Here is a 19,682-nt window from a genome sequence, read left to right as displayed (position 1 = left end):
TTATGGTTTAGGCAATTTTCCCCCAGACTTTACTGCCTTCTCAGATCTAATGATGCTTACTATTTTTAAAGTAAAAAGCAAAAGTTCTGGATATGGTATAACAACAAAAAGCAATTTTTTATAGCTACTTTTCTACTATATATTTTGTACCTAGATTTTCACAGCTGTTTGAAACACCATACAAATTATACTTACATTGATTTTTAAAGTTCTCTACAAACTGGGAACGATTTTTTTATGGATCTCAGAAATAAAGCAGTTTTCAATAATAATGGCATCTCTACTGTGTTTAACAGTTTACAAAATTTTCACTTTTGTTAATTTCATCTTTATTTCTTTGTAAGGTAGAAATTATTATTTCCATTATGTAAGTGAAGAAGTTAAGTTACCTACCCTATATCTCTTTTATTGGTTAAAGGGCTAAGACAAGACTTGAACTGCGGTCTGACTCCAAACCCTGTATTCGTTCCACATTATCACCTTTCCTGCTTTCACCACATTAATTACAAAACAACAACAACAACAAACCTTGGTCTGCTGACCTCTGAACATAAAAGAAAGGCTTCTTACTGGAATCATGTAAAGACAATGACTCTAGTAAAAAAAGTGTCTTAAAATACTTGACAGTGGGACAGATAAATGCCTACAAATAAAAACATTAAATAAAACAAACACTGAAACATCTTCTGCTGTTCCCTGTTCCCACTCCACTTCCCCGACACTCTAAAATTAAAGCCATCTAAAAGCTTTCAATGAATTAATCTTGTTCTGCAAATAAGAGACAGAAATGCTACCACTATTTTCCTCCCTTGCTAAGAATAGAAGGAAGCCCTGGGTTCTTAGGATAATATCTGCTTTTATCTGTAAGGGACAGACCACAGGCTAAGAATGCAGTTAAAGGTTTCTATTCGCAGAGCAAAGGAATCTTATTAAAAGGGAAAAATATTTAAGTTGGGCATTTAATTTTTAAAATGCAGAGTAGAAACTACACTGTTCGATTAAGTATTAGGTCAACAGATTAGTCAAACCTGCCTACTCTTTTGAAGTATTTTACTTACCAGAAGACATTTCTATTTTAGTATTACTATATATACATAAAATTCAGCTCTTAGGTATCTGTCATATCATTACTTTCTTTAAATCCTGTTTCATATATTAATTTTATAAAATAGGTAAGCATGTATGTATTCATGTATGTATAAGATATATGTAATTTCAAATTACCTTAATGGTTTTGTCCATATCTCCATAGCACAGGGAGTTAAGAGAAATTTTAAAAGGCTTCCAAACAGGATTCAAGTTGTTTTTAATAACCTATAAAAATGAAGGTTCAAAGATCTGTCAGAAAAACATCCAACTCATTAATGTTTTGCTTTTGCCTTTCTTAGGATCGTGCTACACTCTCACCATTCATCGTTCACCTCTTTACCCACTCAACTATTTCAATGAAAAACTAGCTAGTACAATATTATGCAACCATTATATGAAACATGTAATAGACTGTCCAATTGTGGTACATTTTGAGGAAAGAAGAAAACTATTTGGGAAACATATCCACCTCTTACAAGGTACACTTAGAACTCACAGAAGATCATTGATTTTGTTGGAAACTATTCACAGATGACTCAAATATGGAATAAGAAAGGGTGAGAAAGAACCTTGTTTTGTTGGATTTGAATTGGAGATATAAGTCTAAATTCATGGATTAAAATGTTAAAACTGTATATAGTATTAGTGTATACATATTTACATATATACATACACACACACACACAAACATATGTATCTCACAGCTGTGTCCATTGGAAGACCTAAAAGTAATAACATCCCAGTAGCAATGAGTACATCTAGCACTCAGATCTTAGTGTTTAAACACTACCGCCCTGGGGCTGGCTGGTTAGCACAGTTGGTTAGAGCGTAATGTTATAACACCAAGGTCAAGGGTTTGGATCCCTATACCAGCCTACTGCCAAAAAAATAAGAAACCACTATGGCAGACTTACAGGAATAGAGTTCCTTAAGAGAAATAGCTCATTCCAGCTCTGGGACAAGGAAAATACAAGGTAAACTGAGAACATACTTGAACATAAAATTTAAAAATGCTTAAAGACAAAAGGGGTCATGTTAAAAGAACTCAGGAGCCATTTGAAAGAATTCTCCCTGGTCATATTTGGATTAATTTGGTCAGGAAAAATAATGACAGTAATGAATTATAACACAATGCATACATGGTGTTATAACAATCCATGATTTACAATGATACTAGAAAGGGAGAGAAAGTAAGAGAGAAGAGATGAAAGAGAAATACCTGCTAATATAAGTAAAAGGGATCAAAGATTTAGGAAAAAAAATCATTATTTTATAGCTTTCAATACAGGCAAGGATCATCAATGGATACTAAAACCACTGCGATTGGAAATGCTGGAGAACAGGTAATTCATGCAGTCTCCAAGTATCACACCACATGTCACTGATTAATTACAAAGGAAAGAGAATGAGACTTTATCATGGAGAGATCTGGTGGTCACCAGCTTAACCCAAGTAGGCACACATGGCATCATCAATGCTGGACAGCCTGACACCATGAACACCCTGGCAATGCAGAGGAGTACATATGCAGTGTTCTTGACAGAAATGTTTGATCTGTATCTAGTTGTGAGGAAACAGAAGAATACAGAATGCTGGATATTGTAGTATTGATTATTCAAGATATTCAATGGCATGGAGGTATAAGGGAGGTAAGAACAGTCCTATACTGGGAACATAATAGCCACATGCAAAACATGAGCCTTGACTAGACCCTGGACAAAACAAAGCAAAACAAAACAAAATTTATATGAAACACGTGTGGGTCAACAGACAAAATGAAGATGAATGAATGGTATATTGAATGTATTACTAAACCAATGTTAATTTTTTCAGATGTGGTTGTGTAGCATGCCTGTGTTCTTGAGAAATGCCTGCTGTAGCATTTAAAGGTGAAGAGTCATGATATCTGCAACCCACATTAGGATGGTTTTGCAAAAGGGAAGTATATGTGTGCATAAGTGTGTACATATACATGTGTATGTGTGAGAGAGACACAGAGATAGAAAAGTGTGTGCAGTTGTAACCACACACACTATAATCTAGGTGAGGGGCATACAAAAATACATGGAGTGTATTTATAGTGTTTAAAATTTTTCAGAATAACAATAATTAAGCATTTCAGTACCTCCTCATTCAGAGGAAGAAATGTGAGCATGTTGACCTTGAGTCTCTGGCTGTATATAAGTCTGAACTCAGATCAATATTTTTATAAATATAGAATCGTAAAAAATTCAGATCATTACAATTCAAAAAGAAACCTCCACCCTACTTTTCAAATTCAGATATTTACCTCTGTTCGATGAACCATTAGCCAGTTTCCATCAGATGTCTGTTTGTGGAATTCCAGGTATGGATCTGACTTTCCAAAAAAATCCTACATTTAAAACAAACAAATAAAAAGCATTTATCCTCCTCTGAAACCGTGTGTGTCCATACTTTATGCACATTACCCACCACCTGAAATCTGTAACTCCATAGTACAGTATATTGGTGGTACATATAAATCCCATCTCTTTTCTAACTTATAAACTTGCTGAAATATACTAGGGAAAACTATTACAGTATTTGTAATAAATGCTCATAAACCTGCATATCACATCCTTACTTCTCAAAAACATGATAGCTCTAAAATATGAGAAAATGGACCATAAAATATGTTTTTGGCTTTTCACCATTAACAATTTTCATTCACATAGCACTGAGTAGTTTTATACAAATATCCCAGACATTAAACATACCAAGTCTGTGAAGACAGGGCAGTTATCAATGAGAAAATGGATTCACAGGGGTGATTCCCCAAGATGACATATCTGTTGATGGATCTGGGCCTTGGCTTCATATCTCACCTTTCTATGTCCAACATCCATTCACCAATACCACACATTTCTTTACACACACAAGGGAGCAGAGGTATATTTATGGAGTGCACAATAAAAATACTTCAAGCACAAATTACCTCTTCTATTTCCTCTGTAATTCACCACAGCATTCCTATGCAATGCTCAAGCACTTTGAGTGCTCAGAAATAGCCTTATTACCATCCTCAATAGAGACAGACACATGAAATTCTGGAAGGATGTACAAATCACTCACAGAGGTTAAACTCAGGTGGTGAGATAATAGATGATTTTATTTTTTCATTTTTGTTTATCTTCATTTTGAAATTTACATACTCCTCTGCATATATTACTTATTATTTTGAAAATAAAAGGACATTTGTTAACCCCACAGTATATATGCAGATATGTCCCTGAATTGAAGATTTTGTTAGTACTGAATTAACTTTGGCATTAAATTAAAAACTGAGATAATATTATTTCCCTCTTGAGCACAAAGTTTAATGTAGAGCAAATAACATACTTGGCACAGTCAAAGCTATAAACACAAAAACTATGTAGAACTTTAACTTCTGTAAAAAGAAGTAAAAAGAATCTTAAAATAAGCCTCTGTAAAAAGAATCCTGTAATAAGTCTCTATGCCCCATTTTATAAAACAAATAACAGCGTTATACATAGAGAAGTTAACTTCTCAAAAACACATTAACATGTCTGTCTGACTTATCTTACAAATAATCACATGGGCAAGGCAGAATATCTTCATTACCATTCTGAAGGTCAGAAAACAGCCCTTGTTTGTAAGTTCATTAAGTTGTAATATGAGAACTAAAATAAGGAGTAAGAAGTCCCTAACTGTGACCTCCAGGACATGTTAAGTGAAAAAAGCAAGGTGGAGGAAAGTGTGTATCTGGTATGCTACACTTAACTAAGCGCTGGTGGTGGGGAATATAAATACAAATACAAACACATACACACATGTGCTGCATAATGATGTTTTGGTAATGACAGACCACATACAATGATGGTCCCATAAGATAATAATGGAGTTTAAAAATTCCTATAGCCCAGGGACGTCATAGTAACGTCATAGCACAATGCATTATTTACATAGCAGCAATAGGCTATCCCATATAGGCTAGGCATGTAGTAGGCTACACCATCTAGGTTTGTGTGAGTATACTCTACGATGTTCACACAACAATGAAATCACCTGACCATGCATTGCTCAGAACGTATCCTCATCATTAAGCAACACATGACTATATCTATAACTATATATACACACATATACACAGATGATTATATATGTATATGTGTGCATATGGGTGTGTGTACATAGATATATATATACATACACATACATATACTCGTACATACACACACCAAGAAAAACCCTTAGATTTTTAAGAAACTGAAGAATTAAACTAGGAAATAGAAATTAAAAATTATTACCTACAAGAAGGAAAGAGCAAACAGGGTAGAGCTAACAAAGAGGCTAAATTTCTTTTTTGCACCTGGCCAGAATTCAAGAGTTCAAGAATTCAAGCTGAATTCTTGACCTTGATGTTACGACACACACTCTAGCCAACTGAGCTAACCAGCCAGCTCTTAGGCTAAATTTCTTGAATATACCTTGTTCTGTAGATTTGGCTTTGGAACCATGTGAATCTTTCACATGATTATAAAACAAATTAAGTCAAAATAGTTTTTTAAAAAGCAATCCCTAAATATCAGTAGCAAAATAAAACTATGTATCAATGTGACAGCATAACCACACAGAAAATCATTTCTTTAAAACATAAGAATTTGGTGATATAACCCAAATGGGATATACAGTAGTCCCTCCTTATCTGCACTTTTGCTTGTCAAGGTTCCAGTTACCTGCATTCAACCTCGGTCTGAAAACAGGTGAACACAGTACAGTACAATAAGATATTTTGAGAGAGAGATGACCACATTTATATAACTTTTATTACAGTATTTATTATAATTATTCTATTTTATTATTAGTTATTGTTCTTAACTCTTCTCGTCCCTAATTTACAAACTAAACTTTTATAGCTACATATATATAGGAAAAAATGTTAAGGTATATATAGAGCTTGGTACTTTCCAAGGTTTCAGGCATCCACTGGGGTTCTTGGAACTGATCCCAAGTAGAGAAAGAGGGACTACTGCACATACCTTGAAGACCAAAAAGAACTCCAAAGAAAGCTCAAACCATTTTTAGTAAAAATATTGTTAATTATAATATTGATATTTTTATTCTGAAACCATTAGCTATTATGTAAGACAAAAGAGATAAATAATCATATTAATATCTTTAGGAACCAAGATTTTCAACATAAGAGAAAAGAGTTAGAAATACAAAATTAAAGAAGTAAAGCCCTGTAATTCTATATTTGAACTGGAAGTGTGTAAATTTATGATTTAGTTTTTCTTTTAAAAAAAGTCTTTCCTGTATTCATCCACTGAAAAGCCCTAGAAACCATAATCAACAATAACCAACAAACAATGAGCAACCGTGGTACCAGATTGTGGTCTCTACATACCAATCCCACTAAAATGAAGTAAGGCTCCTTTTAATCTGCCAGTCTGGAGTGAAAATTTAATAAAATAAGCCTAAAATATTTTGTCATGCCACAGAGCAAAGAAACTATCCAAATACTCCTGGAGTTGTGCCAGATAGTCACAGGAATAAACTTAAAGTGGTTCCCTCTGGCCAAAGTTGGAATAATAATTAATAAGAATTAATCCATTGCAGTTGTTAATCTTCAAACCCATGAGTTTATAGCAGTTTTAAAATAGAACAGAACAAACACAGCCAAAAATCTCATTGGTCACGTCTATAAGATGCTAGGGGACCAACTTATTGTTCTGAAGATTGGTAAATATGAAAAAAAGTCAAACATTTTAATTTGCCTGACCTGTATAAACTGTATCTCAAAATAAATAAATACCTAATGAGGGAAATTTTCTCTATTATAGAAGCATTCTTGCTAAGAAACAAAGAAGCAATGAGAGAGTGAGAATTTCACCATTTTACAGACCCTTAATAAAATAATATATCCAGGTGGTTATCATCAATGATGAGTAACATCCCCAAAACACACAACTCAGTGTGAGCCTCCTGATGGAATTACATGCCACCACTGATGAAACTGTCTTGCCAGTGATTCAAGATATATCAGATCATACCCCTAGATTCAATTACCAGCTTACAGAAATCAGGAACTAAAGAAAGAGAGAGAGATAAGTTAAATGACACCACAGGGATTTAATTGGCCATATGCAGAATATGGAAACTTCTCCAGGGCAAAGAAATCAGTTTCTTAACTGAATAAATTCCATGGATGGGTAGATGGAAGGAAGAATGGAGCTATTGCCGCACTGGCAAGATGGAAAGAAGGAAGTAAAGGAGGGAGAGAGGAAGAGAAGAAGGGAAAAAGTAAAAGGAACGGAGGAATTTGTAGATTAAAAGGACTTAAGAGACATTTTAAACAATTACATTTTTTAAAGGGTCTTAGAGATACATCAAAATATTTATAGATAAAATACGATGTCTGGGAGGAGAGAAAGTACATAAAGGTGGAGATGAAACAAAATTGGCCATGAGTTATAATTGTTGAAGATGGGTGATGGGGACACGGAATTTTTGAAAAAATTCTATTTTATTTTTGTATATGTTTAAATTTTTCCACACACACAAAAAGTCCCTGACTGCTAGTCTAAGATGTTTTTAAACTGACTTGTAAGGTAAAAGCAAATGACAAAGACTATTGACTAGATTGGACAATTAAGTACAAAAATTACTCAAAGAATTATTATAGTCCATGATATTGTTACTAAATTGCTGTTATTACATACTGGTACTCATCTTTCATTAAAAAAAACTATTAACCTTTGAATGCAAAGAGAATAATTTATCCACAATTAATAAAGCATGGACTTTTTGCTTTTTCCTAAAGATACTCCAACTACATTCTCTTTCATGCCTTTTACAATAACATCAATGCTTGTATTCAACTCCTCTATTAACCTAGACAAATTCTTTGATTATATCTAGATGAAAGTGGTGAAGGGAAATGTGTTCTGCTTAAACACACACACACACACACACACACACACACAAAGAAATCCAAAATTCTGAAGTAATTAATACCCTATGTGATGTTCAGATGATGGAGTTTACAATATAAATTATATTATTATGTTCTTGAAAAAAAAAAAAATCAATGTGAGGCAGAACACGACATCCTTGTTGGAATCTGCATAATATACCCACCTTACTATCCAGTTTTCTGGCTTCCATTTCAAACAAGACCACTCTGTTATCCTTTATTTCTTCAGCTGAAATCTATGAGTAGATAGGTTAAGTGAAAGAAAATATGTTTTAGGGATTCTGATATACTCATAAAGTAAATACTGATTTATTCTGTTATCTAATAGTATATAAAGTCTATACTACTGTAAATGAATTCTAAAATGTTTAATAAGAAAGTGGTATCATTAAGAAATATTTGTCATTGTTTCTTTTATGTGCGTGAAATAAATATTTTCCCAAAATATGCCAAGTTTGCATTATGCAACTTCCTTATTAAATGTAGTTCCCTAAACTGGATCTTTCCTATTCCAGAGAAAAATTAAAGCCCGGGATGTCTTGGAATAACCTCTACACAGAACTAGCTAAAGCTCTCCAAACTTTGAGAAGCATGAGTAAATCATACCTATAGAACTCTATAAATTGAAATATCAGATCAATGTTTTTCATCCAATGTAAGTGAAAGACATATTCTATTTAAAAACAAATTTCAGGGTATCATGCCCCAAATCAACAAAGCTAACTATTGATAATGTTCTCTGTCCCACAAAAGTGAACACCCCCAGAGTCTGAACATTCTTATGCCTTTGGAAATCTAAACTAGAGCAAGACAGCTGCTCAAAGAAATGTATTTGATAATCACAATAACCCAAACATCACTCTCTCAGAGAACCAGCCTCCCATTCTCAGAGGGAGCTAAACTTAGAAAACTATCACTCCAGGCAGTGGTTACCTGGACAGAAACTGTAGAAGATAAGGGACTGAAAAGCACAGCATTATACAATTTGAAATCTAAGGCATGATAAAGCATATATATTTATCGGCCCACAGCCAATAATCAGCAATGGAAAATATGGGTGGGAGGAAGGGCAGCAGAGTGCGAGCACAAAGAGTGACAGTCAAGTGTTTATGGGCTCAATGGCTATGTCATAATATAATATCCATCTGGAATAAAATCCGTTAGGGAAAGTGTCTGTCATGTTGAGAGGATTATATTTACTTTGTAGAGAGCTGAATTGATCCATTCAGATTATTAAGCAGTATCTCTCCTAACTTGTGAATTGACGTTTCCATGGAGGAGGCGCAAGTACCACCAAGGTGCACCTGACCTCTGCAGGCAACTTAAAAACTGAAAGAAAGGATTCCCACACTGCGTTTTTCTCCTTTTTTGGCACAATCCATTTCTCATTTGTGATCGCTATAAAGCAAGAGTGTTTTCAAATGCACATTTGATATCAAATGATAAAGCATGGCTAGAGACCATTTGTCTGATACATAGTTTCAGCATGTCCTATTATGCTGAATCTTTTGAGGCAGAAGACATTTATTTTATTTTTACCGTAATACTCCCTTTCCCCGCAGGTCTGCCATTTTTAAGCATCAGTGGTCGAGTTAGCTTCTTACTGGAAACAATCTGTTAAAATTGGAAAGTGATACAAAGAGTTATTTCATTTCAACTGAATAGTTTCAGGAAAAGATTGAGTACAAAGTTTACTTAAAGTCATTAGAAATGGAAGCATTAAGTCCTTTCCTTAAAGATTAAGAAATTACAAACCCATTATTAAAACTCATTATTATTGTTATTGTTAAAACCCATTGGAAAAGATTTCCAAGGAGCATACCGTGGCAGATACAATCTCCCTACTCACTAATTTCTTTAGCAACTACTTTAAAGTTTAACTTCTTCCTTGTAATGGTAAAAGAAGGCCAGATTCTCATCACATACACAAATCACCTTGTAGGTAAAAGGTGGGCCTTAGAACACTCAACAAACAGGATTCAATTTTTTCAGCTCACATAAAACTTCAATATTCAACTCCCAAAAAATATCATTTTGCTTCAAATAATACAGTAGTTACTTTCAAACAGATACATTTCTGACATGTATCTCAAATTCATTAGAAGTTGAGCTACATTGCGATTTTTTTTCCAAAATGTAAATACTTCCTTATTTTTCTCTTTGATACTATTTATCAGAGTTTTAGAAAGCTGATCAGTTCCATATTGCCCTTGAGTCATAGGAAATACCATGATCTCCAAACAATCCAATCCTGGAAAATAAACTCACAAAAGTCAAATTTGAACAATAAATGTCATCCATTGGGGAAAAAAAAAAATGACTTCTCCCCCCTGAAGCCTTTTCCAACCTATACAAATAAATGGTCGTGATCTCTCTGTATAAATCATACTGAGCTAGGAGTAAAATGGTGAGCCACCAAACACACCCCTACTCTGACCAAGTTTATCATATACTGGAAAGACAGATAATTAAGCAAATACAATAAAATATGTTAACAGTAGAGAGTGCCAAGTAAACCCAGGAGGGCTCCAAAGTAGACTGGGGGTCGAAGAGGGTTTAGGGGGAGGGGGGCAGGTGGGGAGCGAGGTTTAAATTGACACACCTAAAGCTGGAGAAAGAGCAAGCCAGGTGAAGGGGTGGTGTCAGGGCATTGGGAGTCAAGAGGCACCAGTCATGCTAGTTAGACATCAGAAAAGTTGCTGTTACTTTGATAGCATTTATGACTTGAACGTAATGAAATTAGACTGAACGCTGCAGCAGCTAGAGCAGTGGTATTATTTATTGAAATGCTTATTGAAGCACCCCTAAATCAAAAGAATTAATAGGCTTTGCCAGAAACACATGGTCCCTGCCCTTACAAAAAAATAAGACAAATTCTATAATGTTCAAGCCAACCATATGTGAACTAGGTCTTTAAAGTGATTACATGTTTTACAACTTTATAATTAAATTAAAGAACACTTATCAGAAATACCCAATTCTTTCGTTAAAATTTAGACAAAGTATAACAGCTATTTATACTCACTTGTCCAAGGGTACATTCACATTCTCCTAAGAAGTCATCATCACTCAGCTCAATAGTTTTGTTGTCAATGTCATAAATCCCAAATTTCAGCTTCTGAACCACTTCAAAGTAGTAGTCAATAATAAATGTCTTGGAAAATTTGGGATTCAAGCAATTCTTAATCCTTTCTGTGCGCTCAACCTATACCCACCCCCCAAACAAAAAACAGTTCAGATCAAAGGTGTACTTAGGTTTCAACATCTTTATGTATTAAACATAATTAAATACAGGCATGACAACTAAAGGAAGTTTCCACATATGTATGAAAAATTCTACAACCAAAGACAACCTTGCCCAAACACTGTATTAACAGATGAGATGGTGTTATTATTTCTAATATTTTTAATAAACTCTTCACATTGTCAAAGAAGCAATTTGGATTACTTTTCACCTAAAGTATTTAATATTACCTCATACCACTGTTGACCACTTGTGTTCAAAAATAACACACATAAAGGGTCCGACTTTGACCCTATATCTTTATCCAAAAGATTGTCACAGGAAATATTCAGCTCCACCTTCGTGACACACTGGGCAGCCATCTCCTGAGCTGTGAAAAAACCAGCGAATGAGAAAACAGGTGAAATGGTGCCCTTAAGAAGCACATACATTCCTAATGGAAATAGGTGAATTCTTAAGAAAAATTGTCAGAAAAGCCTCGTAGAACTTGCTAGAATGAGACTGTTTGTTATATGTGTCTCCTCAGGATTTGAGTATCTACTTACTCCTGTGATATGGCTTCAGATTCTCTTGCTGGGATAAAACTCACTTACTATATGACAGTTAAATGCAGTTTTTAAGATGGCAAATAAGGGCTGGTTAGTTAGCTCAGTTAGAACGTGGTGCTGTAAAAACAAGGTCCAGGGTTCAAGCCATGTACCAGTCAGCTGCAAACAAAAAAAGATGGTAAATAAGACATGCTAATCTTCTTTTCGCCTTCCTATAAATTTTACCATTCCGAAAAAGTCGAAGTATAAAGGTCCTTCACTTAAAGGTAAGCAAAATATTATACTACAAAACAAAACAGATTAAACTACAACCTTAATTTTATTTTTATTTGTTTATTCAACAAGATGCTGAGTGGGGCTGGCCGGTTAACTCAGTTGGTTAAAGCACAGTGTTGATAACACCAAGGTCAAGAGTTTGGTTCCCCACACTGGCCAGCCACCAAAACAAACAAACTGAAAACAAGATACCAAGTGGGATACTTTCTGTTTTTAAAGAATTTTGGCTAAGTCCCAAACTTGGGGAAAAGATAGCAAATAACCCCTTACCTCCGCTCCATCCCCAACTCCACATATTTTGCAGCAGTGGTTCTTAGTCTTGGCTGTTTATTGGACTCATCTGAGGGAGCTTTCAAAGCTACTGATGCTGGAGTCCCTCACAAAGAGATGTAATTTAACTTGTTTAGGGTACAACTTGGGCATCAGCTCCTTTGATGATCCTAATGTGTAGACTAGGTTGACAAACTTACTGCTCTACAGAGAGTTTTCAGCAAATAGGTGTGGCCCATCTTCCCTCATGCAACTTTGGTATTTCATGACTTGCTAAGAAAAACCAGAGTTAGCTTGACTTTCACAGACCTCTCCCCTCTCCAACCTTCAGTCAATATATGAAAAGAACTAAGGATAGGGAGGAGCACTCAGTGAGGGCTGACTTTGAGAAGGGATGAAGTATTAAGGATCAGCTGCTTTCCTCCCTGAACCCAGGTAATGAAAGAGACTACAGGTGGCACCAAGAAGAGGAGCCAGCCATTGCATTCCCCAGCTGAATATCCACTTAGACAGCTGTCTAGAGTAAAGTAGAGGTTGATGGTGGTCGGGCAGGTTCCAGAGGTGAGAAAGTACCTCTTCCTCTAGAGCGGCTGGCAAACATCCTTAGAACATGCAGTATTTAATGCCCTTTGCCCTCTACTTTGAGATTTAGCTGAAATTCTAGGACAATAAGAACAAATGCATTCATCATCTTGTTATATTTAAATATGGCAGTAGGATTTCTGTGCTGTATAAAATGCCTAATCAAGTCTGAAATAATAAGGATTACAAGTAGAAGGGCCCTTTGGCAATGTCAAAAAAACAACTCATGTCTTATGAAAACTCTTTATATTCTAATGGACTCTCCAAAAATAGCAGCAATCCTCTGTATATTAAAGATCAGTGCTGGCATCTAAGATTCCTACATTACTGGAGACTGAGAATAATGAAGTAAATTTCATAGTCTTAGTACTAGCTAGAAATTCCTTCTAAAAGCAATGTTAGGAGGGGATGGATTAGCTCACTTGGTTAGAAAATGGTTCTGCTAACCAAGGTCACAGGTTTGGATCCCCTACGAGCCAGCCCGCCTCCCCTAAAAGCAATGCTAGAAATAAAAAGGAAAAAACAAAACAACAACAACAATTAAGCAATGCTATCTCTGGCCCTAGCCAGAGCAATTAGGCAAAAGAAAGAAATAAAGGGCATCCAAATTGGAAAGAAGGAAGTCAAACTGTCCCTGTTTGTAGAGGAAATGATCTTATATATAAAAAACACTAAAAGCTCCACCAAAAAACTCTTGAAACTGATAAACAAATTCCATAAAGCTGCAGGATACAAAATCAACAGCAGCATTTCTTGTACCCATAACAATACCTAGGAATAAATTTAAACAAGGAAATGAAAAATATCTACAAGGAAAACTATAAAACACTGATGAAAGAAATTGAAGAGGACACAAAGAAATGGAAAGATATCTGATGCTCATGGATTGGAAGAATTAATAATGTAAAAATGACCACACTACCAAAAGTGATCTACAAATTCAATGCAATTCCTATCAAAATATCAATGACATTCTTCACAGAAATAGAAAAAAAAATCATAAAATTTGTATGAAACCACAAAAAAACCCAGATAGCCAAAGTAATCCTAAGCAACAGGAGCAAAGCTGGTGGCATCACACTACCTGACTTCAAAATATATACTATCCAAAACAGCATGGTACTGGCATAAAAACAGGCAAATAGACCAGTGTAACGGAAGAGAGAATGCAGAAATAAAGCCATGTATTTACAGCCAACCTTGTGATTTTCCACAAAGATGACGAGAACATTCATTGGGGAAAGGACAGTCTTCAAAAAATGGTGCTGAGCACTTGGTAGAGTGCTGCGCTGGGAGCGCGGCGACTCTCCCGCCGCGGGTTCGGATCCTATATAGGAATGACCAGTGCACTCACTGGCTGAGTGCCGGTCACGAAAAAAACGACAAAAAAAAAAAAAAAAAAAAAAAAAATGGTGCTGAGGAAAATTGGATATCTATATACAGAAGAATTAAACTAAACCACTATCTCTCACCATATACAAAAACCAACTCAAAATGGGCTAAAGACTTAAATATAAGACCTGAAACTATAAACCACTAGAAGAAAACATAGGGGATATGCTTCAGGACACTGGGCTGGGCAAAGATTTTATGGAGAAGACCTCAAAAGCACAGGCAACAAAAGCAAAGCTAGACAAATAGGATTATATCTAATATAATCATATTTATAATAATTCTAACATAATCCTATTTATAATATAACAAAAGCAAAGACAGACAAATAGGATTTTAACTAAAAAGCTTCTGCACAGCAAAGGAAACAATCAACGGAATGAAGAGACAAAATGCAGAATGGGAGAAAATATTTACAAACTATGCATTCGACAAGGAATTAATATCCAGAATATACAAGGAACTCACACAACTCAACAGAAAGAAAAAAAAAAAAAAAAAAAACCCAAATAATCCAATTTGAAAATGGACAAAGGAGCTGAATAGACTTCTCAAAAGAAGACATACGAATGGCCAACAGGCATGTGAAAAATGTTCAACATCAATCATCAGGAAAATGCAAATCAAAACCCCAATGAGATATCATCTCACTCCAATTAAACTGGCTATTATCAAAAAGACAGAAAATAACAAATGCTGGCAAGGATGTGGAGAAAGAGGAACTCTTATACATTGTTGGTGGGACTGTAAATTAGCACAGCCATTATGGAACACAGTATGGAGGTTCCTCAAACAACTACAGATAGAACTACCACACGATCCAGCAATTCCACTACTAGTTATTCATCCAAAGGAAAGGAAATCAATATATTGAAGAGATATTTGAACTCCCATGTTTATTGCAGCCCTATTCACAATAGCCAAGAAATAGAATCATCCTAAGTGTCTATCAATGGATGAATAAACAAAGAAAATGTGGTATATATGTACACAATGGAATATTATTCAGCCCTAAAAAAAAAAAAGATGAAGTCCTGTCATTCATGGTAATACAGACAAGCTTAGAGGACATTATCTTAAATCAAATAAACCAGGAACAAAAGAAAAATACCACATGTTCTCACTCATATGCGGAAGCTAAGTAGAGACTGCATAGAGGTAGAGAGTAGAATAGTGGTTACCAGAGGCTGGGAGAGGGGAGGGGGATAGTGAGAGATTGGTTAACAAATACAAAATTACAGCTAGAGAGGAGGAATAAGATCCACTGTTCCATAGCTCTGTAGGATGACTATAGTCAGAATTTATTGCATACTTCCAATTAGCTAGAAGAGAGGATTTTGAATGTTCCCAACAAAAAGAAATGTTAAATGTTTCAGGTGATGAATATGTTGATCTGATCTGATCATTACACATTGAATGCTTATGGTGACATATCACACGGTAGCCATATATATGTACAATTTTTTTAAAAAGCAATGCTATAGGTGTATACCTTCACCTAGAAAGAGAATTATTCCTTAATAATCAACAACATTCCCAAATCCCCAATTTACTTCCTAAATCCCCTATCCAGGGATACTGCAGCAAAACTAAAACTACTGTGTCCTTTTACGAAGTCAAGTTTTTTTTGTTTTGGTTTGGTTTGGGGGGTTTTTTGCCATTTTTTCACGTCAAATTGGTCAAGTGCTAAAATATATAGTACTGATAATATGTGCAAAAGATATCAAGGGGAGGAGAAATCAAGAAACAAAAGAGAATTAACAGTGCATGTGAGATTTACACTGCCTGGGCTTTGAAGGATTCAGTTTGGACAGGTAAAGTGGGAGACAGCACAGAGGCCAGAAAGAGCAGGATATTATCACAAGGCACAGTGAGGACACCTCACCATGTGTCACAGAAGTGTGAGCATCTTTGTTGGGCAGTGCAAAGCTGGACAGGTAGAAAGGGCAAGTTTAGAGTCCAGAGAGCCAGCCCGAAGGGCTCGGTGGATGGGTAACAAGGTGATACATGCAAGTTCTCAAACTGGGGGATAATAGGATGAAATGGCTTATTTTAAATTGTTACTTGTCAAAACTCTTCTAATACCATAGTGTCTTACAAGTTAGAACATTCTAACATGATACCAATAAGGTCTCTTTTTTATTTTTTTGGTTTTTGGCAGCTGGCCAGTAACGGAATCTGAAAGTTGACCTTGGTGTTATCAGCACCACACTCTAACCAAGTGATCTACTCAGCCGCTGATAGTCTCTTTATCAAACAGTAAATAAGATCCAGAATTCAGCACCAAATTCAACATGTCTTCAAATCATCTAATTCAGAAGATTAGCTATTTCTTTTATGAAGTATACACAATATTAGAAGACATTCGCAATAATAGTGTTAATACAATAATTACTCCTTTTCATCCCAATTTATGAAAAAACCGAAAGTGCTAAAAACATAACAGGTAGGAAACTGGTAGGAAAGGAGAAGTACCACAAAACACAAAAGCACAGAGAAGATAGTACAGTTAATTTGCACTTATGTACCACATCCGTGAAATCTCTGGCATATTGACCCTGGGACCTCATCCTCAATCTCCTTGGATTTTCTAACCCTGATTCTCCTCTTCACCATCTCTGACTAGTACCTCCTCTTCCTTCTTTTATCTGAGAAACTGTGAGCATCCTTCAAGGTTCTGTCACCTTCAGGTCTTTGTCTACATTTCTCTCTTCTTTGTCCTTACCCCTCTCAAGGCTTCAGGCACCCAGTTGTCATACACTACTCCCCAAACCTACACCTGCCCCCCCACCCCTGCTGCTGCCCCTACGTACAATTACCTTTCCCTCTTTCTACATCTCCTGTGTTCAGCCCTGAAGCATGTTCTCTTGCTTTGCCTCTTCGTGGTCACTGCCCATATCACAGGCTCTAGAATCAGACTGTCTGAGTTTTCATCTGGATTCCTCCACTTAACGTGTGACCTTAGGCAAGATCCTCAACCTCTGTATCCTCTGGGTTTCCTCATCTACAAAATGAAAATAACTGTCCCTACCTCAAGCAGTTGTTGCGAAGACTGAACAAGTTAATATATTTAAACAGTGCCAAGTACATGGTAAGCTTTCAAATGTTTATCATTATTATTATTATTGTCATTATTATTTTAGCACTACCTCCAGGGTCTGATCCTCTCTAATCTATCCCATGTTTCATATTTTATTATTACATTCCATGATAATTTCCCTGAATATTCCAATCCACACCAAGTTGCTCCTTTAAATTCCTGCCGCACTAATAGTAATAGATTATTAGAGTATAGGAATAAGATTAAAGTTGGAGTAATGCATACCTGAGTTGAATCCTGCATCTGGTGCTAGCTGTGTGAACACATACAAGTGACTTCAACTTTCTGAGCCTAAATTTTTTCATCAGTTAAAATGGAGATACTGAAAGTAAACCTGTAAATCTGGCATGTGCTGAGCATTTGGCTCTTTTGTATCTAACATAAATCTGTGGCATAAATGTTAGATGTACGATTTTTCTTTTGTATAAGGTAGCTTAGATTCTTTTAAGTTGCATGTCAACAGTACCAAGTATAATGTCCCTGTGAACGGACACAGAATGAGTGAAAACTGTTAATCCTCCCAAAGAACATGTAGAGAATTTTCTACCAGCAACCAGAAAAGTCTTCAAACTTCCGAGGATGGGGAGAATTCAACAAAAAATGCAGACATCTAGGTACGAAGTCAGACTCACAACAGTCACAACATATCAGAAGGGCATTTTTTTTTTTTCCGCTACAAATGCTCTTACAAAAGCTACAAAAACAACATGCCAGTCACAGCTGATTATTTAGCAAATTCCTGACAGTTACATTACTGCACTGCTTCTAGGAAACAAATTTCCTCCACTAGCAGTATTTCCCCCTGAAAATGACGCTGAGTACAGCCATCACTTTTATGTAGAAACTCATTATGACTGAATGGCAAATGGAAGAAATGACATAAATGCATAGATTTGGAATGTTGTTAATAGCAACATTCATGAAGATGCTCTTTTCATTTCCTTTCTATGTAATTATCTAGCACATGATATACGATTTTAAAAGAGCAATAGGATGTCTTATCCACAAATTCTCACGGTAGAAAATAAATGTTTTATAACCTCTGGGTATAGAAAAATAGGAGATTTGGTTGGGATAAATGACCAGGAAGAGGGGAATGTATGAGCAACTAAAACACGATTCTACATATTTTACTCCCCAAAGAGCAGGATTATAGAGATAAAGACAGAAATAGCCCCTAGGATTAGACAACAGCTTCCCTACTGTATGGATGACTCATTGGAGAATGTTTCATTCAAATGCCTCTTCTGAAATGCAAATAAGCCCTAGAAATACTAAACATATCAAATCATATGTTTAGTATCTTCCAGTCACCCTAACTTTCTGAATCAACATGATAACACAGATAATTCAAAGGAATTGAAAACTAAGATCTAATATTTGAAGTAGGGCCTAATATATGAAATTTAAGACATATGGTCACTCCCATGCCCTGCCTAAAAATCCTGAAGTTTTATCTGCTTCCTCTTTCCCGTCTCTTAAACTTACTCTTAGATATATTCAGCAAAGCTGTCATGGAGATTCTGCCTACTACAGTCCCAAATCTCTCTCTAAGATGAAGATGCAGACCCTTCCCGACGCTCATAGTCACAACCATACTTCAGGTCTTCCATCTCTCTCACCTGTATACTATATTGTCTCCTAATGGGTATTCCCACTGCCTTCCTCTCCCCATTCACATCAAGATTTTATCACTCCTGATTTTTTTTTTTTTAAAGCATTAATGGTTGCCCCGGGCCTACCACAGTCCAATGTGCTAAGCCTGGAATGCATGACTCTGCCCACATCTGCCCCTAGCCTACCTGCAGTCACCTCTCCCCATCTGAGTTCTTAAAGACCTACTTCAAATGATACTTCCTCCATAAAACTGTTGCTGATATCCCCAATGCTGTTATGAGACTGATCTTGTTTTCTTTCCACTATCATTACTTGTATGTGAGAATTACTGTCCCATATATGTACTGTGAGCAGAGGACAGCGACCAAGTTTTACTGCCTCCTCTTCTTCCTGAAGCATGACATCTGGAACAGGTGATTTGCAGCAGAAAGAGCAATAACTTCAGAGTCAGTGTGTGTCGTTCAAATGTGTTTCCCACCATGTACTGGGTGTCTCACCTTTGCCAGATTATCTATCTGAACCTGAATTTCCTCATCTATAAAACGGGGATTAAACAAATACCTGACAAGTGTAGGTTTGTAGCATGCTTGGCCTATATTAAGACAC

General features: G+C 35.8%; 1 protein-coding gene across 2 annotated transcripts in view; it reads right to left on the bottom strand.

Moving 5' to 3' along the window:
• Positions 1-19,682, bottom strand: part of CPNE3 (copine 3) — a 48,221-nt gene that overhangs the window by 19,687 nt on the left and 8,852 nt on the right. The window contains exons 2-7 of one of the 2 annotated variants that reach the window (XM_063079123.1): positions 11,522-11,661; positions 11,073-11,252; positions 9,587-9,661; positions 8,212-8,283; positions 3,380-3,463; positions 1,225-1,314 (exon numbers count right to left, since the gene is read on the bottom strand). In XM_063079123.1, the coding sequence (XP_062935193.1) occupies positions 1,225-1,314; positions 3,380-3,463; positions 8,212-8,283; positions 9,587-9,661; positions 11,073-11,252; positions 11,522-11,653 (633 nt within the window). In that variant the 5' untranslated portion in view covers positions 11,654-11,661. The remainder of the gene's footprint in view (positions 1-1,224; positions 1,315-3,379; positions 3,464-8,211; positions 8,284-9,586; positions 9,662-11,072; positions 11,253-11,521; positions 11,662-19,682) is intronic. The other variant, XM_063079124.1, reaches the window with a different exon arrangement.

The sequence above is a fragment of the Cynocephalus volans genome, chromosome 15 (assembly GCF_027409185.1).
Source record: "Cynocephalus volans isolate mCynVol1 chromosome 15, mCynVol1.pri, whole genome shotgun sequence".
Classification (NCBI taxonomy): domain Eukaryota; kingdom Metazoa; phylum Chordata; class Mammalia; order Dermoptera; family Cynocephalidae; genus Cynocephalus; species Cynocephalus volans.
The sequence above is the reverse complement of the archived record's forward strand: the minus strand, read 5'-3'. Positions and strand labels throughout refer to the sequence as shown.